Here is a 12,637-nt window from a genome sequence, read left to right as displayed (position 1 = left end):
GGGTTGTATGGGCATATGTGTCTGTCTATCTGTGCAAGGGGGTCAGTGAGAGCAGTCCCAGCTCCTGTTCTCCTCTCCCTCTGCCGTGGGTTGTGTCATCATTCTGCTGTCCTTGACTGAACCAGACCATGAGAATTAGAGAAAGTCAGTCTACTCTACAGACGTGTGGTGTGATGTGAGGAGCTCCTGGCTCCAGCCATGCTTCTAGCTCACTGAACCACATCCACCTGCTCTCTCTCTCTCTCTCTCTCTCTCTCTCTCTCTCTCTCTGTCTCTCTCTCGCTCTCTCTCTCTCTCTCTCTGTCTCTCTCTCTGTCTCTCTCTCTCTCTCTCTCTCTCTCTCTGTCTCTTGCTCGCTCTCTCTCTCTGTCTCTCTCTCTCTGTCTGTCTCTCTCTCTCTCTCTCTCTCTCTCTGCCGTCTCTTCCTCCCTCCTAAAGAGCTGTCTGCTCCTCCCCTGGGTTTTGTTCTGTTTGTGCTTGTAAGAGCCTCAGCCACTATACTATGTGTCTGACACTGACATAGCCTACTGACATCCTTCTGAAGCAACAGACGTACAGTATGTCCCCGTCTAGTGGGCATGTATGGAAATAATAATATATGATAATATATGATAAGTATGAAGAATTTGAATTACTATATCTGTTTAATCAATCCACTAAACAGGTAATTTAGGTCAAATCACTCTGGACAAAATGAAGACGGTCATTTTTTGTTATTGTGTTTTATTTATTGGGATATTGGTCTTGAGTATTTGGCACAGATTTTGAAACATTGTAAGCATATATTTTATAAAGATATTAATTAGCCCAATGGCAGTAGAGCAGCAGCCGTTACCCCACTACCTTTAGGACCTGGTGGAGACACGATCAGTCCGTTGGCCCCTGCAGTGTGATCGGAGCATCTGGCGGAGTGCTGGCCGGCTGGGGAGGTGGAGGACGGGGAGAGAAGAAGAAGGAGTATCCGGGAGCAAGAGAAAACAAAAAGGGTCAGGCCTGGGACTTGGCAAAACGGGTAATGAACACCGTGACATAGCCCGTTATCACCAAACCCTCTGTAGGGGTAGCCTAACCTTTATCGGAACAGACACAGTCATGAGAGCCCTGAGAACGGAAGGCAAATTGGCTGCACTCGATTGTGCTGAAGGGAAACAGATAGCCGTTTTGTGCTTTTGCAGATGTGGAGACTGACGATTAGACATTGTGATATGCACTTGAACTTGATGACGGCGTATTTGTAGACACAGAACGGCGATTGTTGCTACAGAATACCGGCCCGTCTGAACATAACGGGGTTTTATCCTTCAAATGGTTGTGGCCTATAAATGGGATAGGCTACAGTCCACCGGTTTACAGATGATGATTTCCCCTGCAAATACGTGTAAAACTTTGTAATTTAGCCTTGACGAGTGACAAATGCAGGTGACCGCCAACCATGTGTGCACTTATAAAGTATTTAATTCAATCATAATTGTTAGAATGTATCAGATTAGTGTTTTGTGCTGACAATGGAACAGTAGGCCGTAACACTGAATCCACACTCATTTTGTATATTTAAAAAAAGTAACACGTTTTGTGGACGCAATGTCATTATCCGCAAAATGTGTGTGTTCACGAAAAAAATCGAACCGTGCATTTACACGTTAACAACACTGATACATTTACCAATATGTTAAAATGCCTATTGACTATCGCTCCAGTCTGTTCTAAATGTTGCATTCATGCTACATTTGTACCAATGTGTCAGAAAGTCTGCCTGTGTGTGTGCGTGGGTGAAAGTGTATCTTGAGCACTTTAAACACCGGCGGTTATCGGTGGTGTAGGACTAGCTAGTTAAAATGGGGGCAATGACCAAAACACCAAGGACGTTTACCCTATAACAAGACTAGGCCTATATCACAAGCCTTCTGGAGAAATGACTGAAAAGTGTTACTTTTACAATCAACATTAGTACTGTAAATATAGGCTCTAAAGTGCACATTTTAGGCTTTTGATCTCAATTAGGTAAAGAGGTTGTAGGCTATAGTGGGCTAGTCTAGGCCTTGCCTGCAGTCTGTGCAAAGCACTAAGTCTAGTTTGAAAAGACGGGCCATAATGAAAATCTAATATGCATATAGACTGTAATATGCATATTGCATATACTGCATATCACTTGTTTCCGATAAGACCATAGGCCCTACACACATGTTATATTGTGTGTGTAAGAGAAACTAGAGTGAACGGACACTTCTCAGCATCCTAGACTAAATGTAAAGACATGGATCATTTGTCCCTAATAGGCCCTACTGTTGCCTAATCAGATCACTGCAGTTAGTAGGGAGACTGTTATTGATTGAATCCATTGCGTAGGCTAGAATAATGTTCAACTTAATACAAAAACTAAAGAAGAATAATAAAGTTACAATATTATAATAATACATTCCTTATGTTTTTGTCCTTATTTTATGTATTGCCAGTTTTTCAGCATGAATGATTCAATTTGTTGTTCTTCATATTGCAGGGGAGGATCATCGATCACTATTTTTTTTTTTCCATTTATTTTATTCATCCAATTTTGAAGCTTCTTCTGATTTCCGTTAAGAATATCATCCACACGATTTGCACTCTTAGCGATGCCGTCCAACACTGTTGCCACCGCCAACACCGCTGCGTTCAAAAACTCTGACTACACCTGTGATGCACCTGGGAACAGAATGGTAAGGAACAAACACCCGTGTAATGCAAATCCGACTGTCGTTAAAGCACTATACGTTATAACAGTGTGTAATTACAAATGTATTATAACATGTCATCAGAGATCAGATGTCTTATCATGGACTTTTTTTTGTTGCATCATTAACCTGAACCACTGTGTAATTGATTTTATTCATTTATTGGGGGAAATAAATGGAATTACAACCCAGAGGATTACACATTAAAGCAATTCTCTTGCTTCCAACATGGTCCCAGATGGAATACATGTAATTTCCATATTATTTCCACTTCATTTCCATATCGAGAATAGACCTACCACAAAATACACCCAGCAGATTTTGCCATTGTAGGTAAGGCTTCATATATTTCAATGAATCGATACGCTGTACAGTTGTACTATACACATCATAAAATGTCACGCTGGATCACTGTGAGTCAGCCACCCATGATCTCCCGTCAACAGAATACGTAACATAAGTGGAATCTGACCAAATTACTCAAGATTTTAGTTCTGGGTTAACCATGATTAACCACCCATTACCCACATTAACAACAGTGACAACTGAGGATGTGAAGGGGCTTTATAAATACATTTGATCGATTGCCCCCCCCCCCGACCCCCCCCCCCCATTTTTGTGGTTTATATAACTGGACTCAATCCCATCAGTGTAGGTCATGCTTTATTGATAAATATTCCCGTAATATCACCAATCACCACTTTAGCTCAGACCAAACCCATAGATATTGGTGACCAGTGTCTATCGGTCATCTGTCTAATGTATGTTGCTATGTCCTCTACCTACAGTTAACCAGCTTCTAGGGAAATCAATGAAGAGACACTCCTAAATGCTGGACGCTTATTAGTCAATATAACCAATTAGCAATATCACCAATATCAGTTGGAGCGCAGAGAATTGAGCCGTAGATAATAGCCTATTAGTTTCCAGTCACCACTGTCTATATGTCATCTATTATATGTGGTTAACCAAGTTCTATAAAATCAATAAGGAGACACTATAGGACCCCTAGTGATGAAAATATGAAACGTCTGTAACATGATCGCATAGGCCTACTGTACACAGTAGTTAAAGCATCCTTAACCACCCCCCATGGTAGCTTTCTGTATTATGTGCTGATTGTGCCTGTTAGAAAGATGCTAGTGTGACGTGGGGCGTTGGCTGTTGTATGATGAGCCTGCCAGCCAACTGCTGTGTTATACTGGGGCATTTCCTCTCTTCCTCTCTCCTCTACGACACTCTCCTCCCATCACACTGCCTGCCCAATGTATTCTTGTTGCTAAGCAACAGCCATTGCCTTAAATAAACTGACTTCCGACTGAAAATAGTGCCAGAGATATCGAATAGTGCCAGAGTATGTTATAGGGTTCAAAACAAGGCAATAACAAATAGTCATTGTATTTTATGCTCTGTAGTGCTTTTTGAATTGCCATTTGTACATATTTTAGTCATGTGTTGTAATGGTGTGTTGTGTTTCATTGAACATTTTCAGGATTTTGTCAGCACAACACGAGACTACATGCCCATGGAATCAGACAGCGAGGCATCATTTAGGGCTGCATACAGACATTCCCTATTCTAGAATTACGCCCTTGCGATTACCTTCTTTCCACGCTTGGTGATTTTTGCCATTTTGTGACAAGGGGGTTGGTGACAGCTAATCCCTTATAGAATGGCAGTAGGAGTGCATGCAGTGCCAATACTCCTTTGGTGGAGGCAGGCTTAACCAGGCACTAGGGCTGTGTCCCAAATGGCACCCCTATTCCCTCTATAGTGTACTACTTTTGACCAGGGTCCATAAGGGAACTGTGTAGGGAATAAGATGCATTTGGGACGCAGGCCAAGATAGGAGGAGGAGGGGAATCACTGCTGGAGAAATAAACAACAATGAAAATGCAAAATCACAATTTTATGAATCTAATGTCAAATTAGAGGATTATGTGAATGATTTGAAATATTGCATATGAATCCAGGTCTCGCCCAAGTCATATTAAACAAAACAAGGTTTTCAGGTCAGTCGATTTCCATGTACTAGATACTGGATTTACTACAAATAATGTGACTAGATAATGTGGCTGCCTTTTTGTTGTTGACTGTGGTCCATCCCCTTTAAAAAGCCACGGCTGTTTTTCATCACCTGCTCCCAGTAGCTCCCACCTCGTGATGCCGATAGCTGGTTGCTAAGCAGGATTTGGTCTACTTCAATGAATTGTTCAAGCTTGTCTCCCTTCTTTCCCCAAACAACACACCCACTAAGACACTCAGTGAGTTAATATGGAGGCCCTGGGTCTGCATTTACAAAAAGAGTCTCAGTCAGAGTAGGAGTGCTGATCTAGGATCAGGTCCCGCGGTCCATATCAACTGATCAGCACTCTGAGATGCTTTATACAAGCCCAGAGCAACCCCAGGGGTGCTGGGTCAGGGTGGATATAGGGCCTTTTCTTAGGGGGAAGACACAGTTTTATTCATCAAAGGAAATGTGCAGGAGGGGGTCCACACCAGGGCTGTGACGGTCATAAAATTTAGTCAGACGGTGATTGTCAAGAAAATAACTGTTGGTCTCACGGTAATTGACCGTTAATTAACGCAAACACATTTAGCATCTCCTGGCTTCCACACATAGAATACAAGCCATTTAAAAAGGTCTTAATAAATCCATGTAATATAACCTACACCTTCACAATAAATCCATTCTTTATTTTAGACAGGTCTAAAGAAACATGATATGAAGAAAATGTAGTCTATTTCAGAAGAAAATAATAGCATATTCTGATACTCTGAGTTGTCCTTATGTTAGGGTCCTGATGTGGCTATGTCAAATGGCTGTGGGCTACACTAGTTCATTTAGCAGATAATATTTGCTCATAATTCTGTGGCATTATTTTACATTATTTTATAGTATGAAGAATACAACTGAACAAAGCTGAATAAAATAGAAATATTTTCTCCCAACGATTTGAGGGAGTGCCCACATGCGGCTATTCTGTGTTGAGCGGTTAACAAAGAAATAGGTATTCCTATATGCTTAATTTATAGTTACTAATGTAACTTTAATTGTTCTATAAAGCTTGGGCTATATGTTTTGATTTTTAATACTTTGTTATGCTGCATGATGAGAGACTAATGATGATTTGAAAAAAGTTGCTTGAAAGGCATGAGCTCTGCTTTGTTATTTTTGCGCAGGCTGTACACACTACATCAGTCACTCATTCACAATTTGACAAACACTTGATAATGCCTTGAATTCCACGGCCGCATCCCCTTTGTGGCCGTAAAGAAACCCTAAATAAATCCATGCCTTTAGGGCCTGGAGTGCTGCGTAGTGCTCTTCTCCCTGAGTGTGCTGCGCAATCCAAACCGTCTCTCACTCACACGGCTCTCCGTCACGTGATCAGGTCTTTCTCACAGGCTACAAGTGAAGACAGACACATCAGGGACGCAACTGCTTGCGTCCTTATCCAATTTCGAGGTGCATATTGAAGATATTGGATGAACTGTCCACATTTACTTTTCGTCAGCCAACAAGATGAGTAGGCCTAGCGAACAGCAAAAGCATGAGCCTATATCTACTATCCCCGTAGTAGAAAAGTCTAACCTCTTATATTCTGTGCCAGAAATAAATATTCCACACAGTCTGGGACAGTTGTGGGATGCGATAGATCCCAAATTAATACAACCACTAGCATCAAAAAAATCAATTTTTATGCAATGTGGCTAACGCAACAGATTAGAACGTTTACCTCAAAATGTTGATTAACTATTAGGCTATGTCTCCACATTATAAGCTCAGCAATGCACACGGTAGTAGGCTATAAGCACAAATGTTCCATTAGAAGTAAAACACCATTCTATAAAGTGACCACAAATGCGATTATGCATGTAATGCTTTTATTAAAAAGGTGCATTTTTATGGTGAAAATTATCTTACCCAATCTTGGAATTCACACACTACTTATAGGCTCTACACCCCCTGTGAAGCGGATTATTGTGCTTAATTTTAGGCTATTATTAGGCTAATATTGTAACCCATCAGACTATTCTTGATTGAATATTATCTTTACATATACTAACCAATATACAGTCCAATATATAACCAATATAAAGTCTTGTCGGTTAGGACATCTACTTTGTGCATGACACAAGTAATTTTTCCAACAATTGTTTACAGACATATTATTTCACTTATAACTCACTTTATCACAATTCCAGTGGGTCAGAAGTTTACATATTCTAAATTGACTGTGCCTTTAAACAGCTTGGAAAATTCCAGAAAATGATGTCATGGCTTTAGAAGCTTCTGATAGGCTAATTGACATAATTTGAGTCAATTGGAGGTGTACCTGTGGATGTATTTCAAGGCCTACCTTCAAACTCAGTGCCTCTTTGCTTGACATCATGGGAAAATCAAAAGAAGTCAGCCAAGACCTCAGAAAAGCAATTGTAGACCTCTACAAGTCTGGTTCATCCTTGGGAGCAATTTCCAAACACCTGAAGGTACCACGTTCATCTGTACATACAATAGTACGCAAGTATAAACACCATGGGACCACGTAGCCATCATACCGCTCAGGAAGGAGACGCGTTCTGATGAACATACTTTGATGCGAAAAGTGCAAATCAATCCCAGAACAACAGCAAAGGACCTTGTGAAGATGCTGGAGGAAACAGCTACAAAGTATCTATATTCACAGTAAAAACAAGTCCTATATCGACATAACCTGAAAGGCTGCTCAGCAAGGAAGAAGCCACTGGCCATCACAAAGCCCTGACCTTAATCCTATAGAAAATATGTGGGCAGAACTGAAAAAAGGAGGCCTACAAACCTGACTCAGTTACAAGAGCTCTGTCCGGAGGAATGGGCCAAAATTCACCCAACTTATTGTGGGAAGCTTGTGGAAGGCTATCCAAAATGTTTGACCCAAGTTAAACAATTAAAAGGCACTGCTACCAAATACTAATTGAGTGTATGTAAACTTCTGACGCACTGGGAATGTGATGAAAGAAATTCAAGCTGAAATAAATAATTCTCTCTACTATTATTCTGACATTTTATGTTCTTAAAATAAAGTGGTGATCCATACTGAACTAAGACAGGGATTTTTTACTAGGATTAAATGTCAGGAAATGTGAAAAACTGAGTTTAAATGTATTTGGCTAAGGAGTATGTAAACTTCCGACTTCAACTGTATGTGTGACATTTATTTTGATTTAGAATGTACCATTATCATGCACCTGTCTCGAAACAGGGACAGTGGGAAAAAATACACATCATCTATCCACTTGAATTGTGAATGGAGGACAGTTTTCCCGTGGTTAATTTTCATGCCAGCCATGTAGGCTATACTCCTGTTGTAAATATAAGCAATGTGCTTAATATTAGGAAAATTGAGAAATAACTATAGTAGGCCTAGTCTATAGAAAGCTGATGGGATCCTCCTCTTTCTATTAGCGGCCATCACTCTGTTTTCTCCCAAATAAGCCTATAAAAATGTTGAGAAACGTGAGATCATTGATTCGATTTTCGAATATATTTGCATTGATGTCAGAGTGATTAGAGGGACAATATAGTGCTGAGTACCAGACATTTACCACATTTGGTAGGCTACTAACAACCATCAGCAGCATCAGAGCGTGGAATTTGACTGCCTTCATTACTCGTGACCACCAGTGTGGCGGTAATACGGTCACTGCAACAGCCCTAGTCCAAACACACACACACACACACACACACACACACACACACACACACACACACACACACACACTCCCACTCCCACAGTGTCTTTGTAACAGTGTCATTAGGGAATGTATCTCAGTGAGGTCAGGCTCTGTGGTAGTAGCTAAAGCTATAGCTCTCACTTCACCCAGACTCAAAGGGACATGTCATTCAAATCCCATCTGTCCCATTGTCTCTCTTCATCCTAAAGAAGCACAGGATAGAGACCTATTGAGAGAGAGAGTCCCTAAACTGTTCAAGAGTTGTAATGTATACTGCATACTGGACAGGGTTGAGGTCAATTCCATTTAAATTCCAGTCAATTCAGACAGTAAACTACATTCCAATTCCACATTTTTGTCATTACAAAACAATTAAGTGAATTGGAATTGGAATGAGAACTTCAGTGTACTTCCTGAATTGAAATGGAATTGACCCCAACCCTGTACAGTATACAGTTGCACTATAATTAGAATCACATTACACATTGCCTCTCAATCCTATGGGTGATGTTTACTATGCATTTCGTTTTAACTGGGTACTTGTGATTCTAATCTGTTAATGTGCATTTGTTAAGAGTTGGAATATATACTGTTTACATAAGAGCTAATCAGTCAATTCAGGGTACATTTTTAGGGTCAAAGTAGACACATTCAATAACCTAGTTGATAGTAGTTATATAGCTAGTTGAATGATGTCACATGTATGTGATTCTACTGTAATTGTGTCTGATTATACCTGACTCTTCTGTGATTCTATCTGATTCTACTGTGATTCTATTGTGATTCTACTGTGATTCTATTGTGATTCTTCCCAATTCTACTGTATTTCTATTGTGATTCTACCTGATTCTACTGTGATTCTATTGTGATTCTACCTGATTCTACTGTGATTCTATTGTGATTCTACCTGATATTACTGGGATTCTATGTGATTCTACTGTAATTGAATCTGATTATACCTGACTCTTCTGTGATTCTATCTGATTCTACTGTAATTCCATTTGATTCTGTAATTCTTCCTGACTCTACTGTCCTTTTATTTGACCCTACTTTGATTCTACCTGATTTTGCTTAGATTTCCTCTGATTCTACTGTGACGCTCCCTGATTCTACTGTGATTCAACCTGATTCTTCATACGAGGATGAAAACGTTGTGTTGTGTGTTTCCTTTTGACAGAGCGAGATTGATAATATTGTGTTGTGTGTTGTCGTTTGACAGAGCGAGAGCACGATACTGGACAAGGAGCCGGCACCAGAGGAGAAGCCAGCTAAAAGCAACACCAGCTGTAAAGTGGTCAGGCCTGCTGGGAGGAAACGCAAGCCGATACCTGTGAGTAGATCATCTGTAATAATATCTTTATTGGGCTTTTCCATTTCTTTCATAACCATCAATGGAGAAACATCGTGCGGACCTGAAGACTACACATGTCGTAGGTTTATTGTAAAACGAGCTAAATTTACAATTTGGTTATTTAAAATGATCCCAGATATGTTTGTAAACAACAGTTCAAGTTTCAAGTTCATTTGCCATATGCCATCGGTCCTATAGCATACACTATGTGTTTACAGTCATTGCAAAGGGATCTCTTACGAAACTCCGTCACGCAAAGTGACATTGTGCCTCAAATGTTTTCACAGCTGTGAGATGCTTGGATAGCAGTCAAAGGGGAAATCACTGTGCCAGAGAATAGGCATTTGAAATGATTTCACAATTCGAATAATATCATTACGTTATTTCAGATATCTGGATAGTCGAAAAACATGTTTTTCTGTAACTTTGTTTAAAGTTGGACACTTGTTCGCTGCGCACCCTGTGCAGCTCGGCGGCAGGGTGGGGGGTGGGCAGGGGTCGGTGTGGCGGACTAAACTCCACTCCATGGTGAAGGAAGTTTCTGATGAGACCAGGCTTTGTGGAATCTAGCTTTGACTACATCGATTTGTCCAAGGTCAATACTTAAAAAAAAAAAAAATATATATATATATATATATATATATATATATATATATATATATATATATATATGAAACGCCCACCTAGTACCTATGTTCGTCCTCTGTCGTTGCGTGCCTATCTTTGTTTGCTGAAATCCATACTTTTTTCTATAAACATATATCAAACACAATCACCGACTGTTTCCTTATTGAGATTCAATGGGCACACGCGCATTTGCGCTGAGTTGCCATCTCAGAGCAACAGCAATGAGCAAACATTGTCGGAGATAGATTCTACAAAGCCTGGTCTCAGCTCCACGGCGCTGGTGAAGTTCATCATAAATGGACCCTGGTTCGATCACAACCGGCCGTGATTGGGAGTCCCATGGGGCGGCGCACAATTGGCCCAGCGTCGTCTGGGTTAGGGTTTGGCCCGGGGAAGGCCGCCATTGTAAATAAGTTAAATAAAGGTTAAAAATAAAATAAAAAATTAAGTATATGTGGCCAAGATTGATTTCAGCATAATTTTGTTGTTCTTGGTGTTATGATAGTTAACACCATGATTGGGCTGAGTTTCCTGATATTCCATGTCTGTCTTGTCTATGACCTCTGTGACCTTTGGCAGGGGGGCCAGTTTTAGATCACTGGGTTGTGTTTCGTAACACCCCTGTGCTGACAGAAAGTGTAATGTTACATTTCTCACACACACTGTCTCTCACTCTCTCTCTCACTCGCTCTCTCTTCCTTGTTGTTGTTAAATGCTATCTCTTTTTCAAATGTCAGTGAGAAATCAGTGGGATTTGATTTCAGAACACCTTTCGGAAAATAGCTTGACAAATAGCAGCGGACATGTTTTTTTGTTCTACTCTGCATCACAGTATAATTAAGATTGGTTGCTCGAAGGAGACTAAGGAAGCAGTCATTAGTCATTAATAAGCAGTCATTAGTCTGATATAATAAAAACATTTTTCACAACATCTTCCATTTGAATGTTTTACAATCTAAAGTCTCAGATCTCATGTGTCATTGTATTCTTTAATGGTTTATTCAGATCCCCGTGAGCTTTTTCCGAAGCAGCAGCTATTCTTACTGGGGTTCACACAAAAACATAAAACATGACAAGTAACAAAACACTAATGGACAAGAAGAGTCACACAAATGTAAAATACAACGACATACAAATATAACTATAAAGTAATGTGTGTGTAGCTTGTGGGGCCAGTCACTTCACGGCTTAGCCGTTGTTGCTCCTAGATGTTTCCACTTAGCTCTAGCAAGGCAGAAATTAGACGAACTGACTTGCTGGAAAGGTGGCATCCTATGACGGTGCCACGTTGAAAGTTACTGAGCTCTTCAGTAAGGCCATTCTACTGCCAATGTTTGTCTATGGGGATTGCCTGGCTGTGTTCTCAATTTTATACACCTGTCAGCAATGGGTGTGGCTGAAATAGCCGAATCCACTAATTTGAAGGGGTGTCCACATACTTTTGTATATACACAACCGTTCAAAACTTTGGGGTCACATAGACATGTCCTTGTTTTTGAAAGAAAATAACATCAAATTGATCAGAAAAACAGTGTAGACCTTGTTAATGTTGTAAATGACTTTTGTTGCTGGAATCGGCTGATTTTTAATGGCATATCTACATAGGCGTACAGAGGCCCATTATCAGCAACCATCACTCCTGTGTTCCAATGGCACGTTGTGTTAGCTAATCTAAGTTTATCATTTTAAAAGGGTAATTGATCATTAGAAAACCCTTTTGCAATTATGTTAGCACAGCTGAAAACGGTTGTACTGATTAAAGAAGCATTACAACTGGCCTTCTTTAGACTAGTTGAATATCTGGAGCATCAGCATTTGTGGGTTCTATTATAGGATCAAAATGGCCAGAAACAAAGAACGTTCTTCAGAAACTCGTCATTCTATTCCTGTTCTGAGAAATGAAGGCTATTCCATGCGAGAAATTGCCAAAAAACTGAAGATCTCGTACAACGCTGTGTAATACACCCTTCACAGAACAGCACAAACTGGCTCTAACCAGAATAGAAAGAGGAGTGGGAGGCCCCGGTGCACAACTGGCCTTATTGCTATTAGCCCATAGAAAAGCATTGAATAACAGATTCATACTTGGAAAAACAGATCAGGAAACTATAGAACCATTTTTTTGGACATATTTAATCTATTTTTATTAGGCACTAAATGTCTTCCATACTGTATATACAGTACTTCCATTCATTTTTAAAAATGGTACCGGGCTACGTTCAGGCGAGTCTTG

General features: G+C 40.2%; 1 protein-coding gene across 10 annotated transcripts in view; it reads left to right on the top strand.

Moving 5' to 3' along the window:
* The first annotated feature begins 464 nt into the window (after positions 1 to 464).
* Positions 465 to 12,637, top strand: part of LOC110497603 (DNA (cytosine-5)-methyltransferase 3A) — a 68,622-nt gene continuing 56,449 nt past the window's right edge. For 4 of the 10 annotated variants that reach the window (XM_090210881.1, XM_090210878.1, XM_090210880.1 and 1 more), the window contains exons 1-3: positions 465 to 1,012; positions 2,498 to 2,693; positions 9,646 to 9,756. In XM_090210881.1, the coding sequence (XP_090067007.1) occupies positions 2,610 to 2,693; positions 9,646 to 9,756 (195 nt within the window). In that variant the 5' untranslated portion in view covers positions 465 to 1,012; positions 2,498 to 2,609. The remainder of the gene's footprint in view (positions 1,013 to 2,497; positions 2,694 to 9,645; positions 9,757 to 12,637) is intronic. The other 6 variants (XM_090210885.1, XM_090210883.1, XM_090210884.1 and 3 more) reach the window with 3 other exon arrangements.

This window comes from Oncorhynchus mykiss, chromosome 19 (genome assembly GCF_057628025.1).
Source record: "Oncorhynchus mykiss isolate SJ-2025 chromosome 19, ASM5762802v1, whole genome shotgun sequence".
In the NCBI taxonomy this organism is placed as follows: domain Eukaryota; kingdom Metazoa; phylum Chordata; class Actinopteri; order Salmoniformes; family Salmonidae; genus Oncorhynchus; species Oncorhynchus mykiss.
Note: the sequence above shows the minus strand (reverse complement) of the source record. Positions and strands in the feature narration are given on the sequence as shown.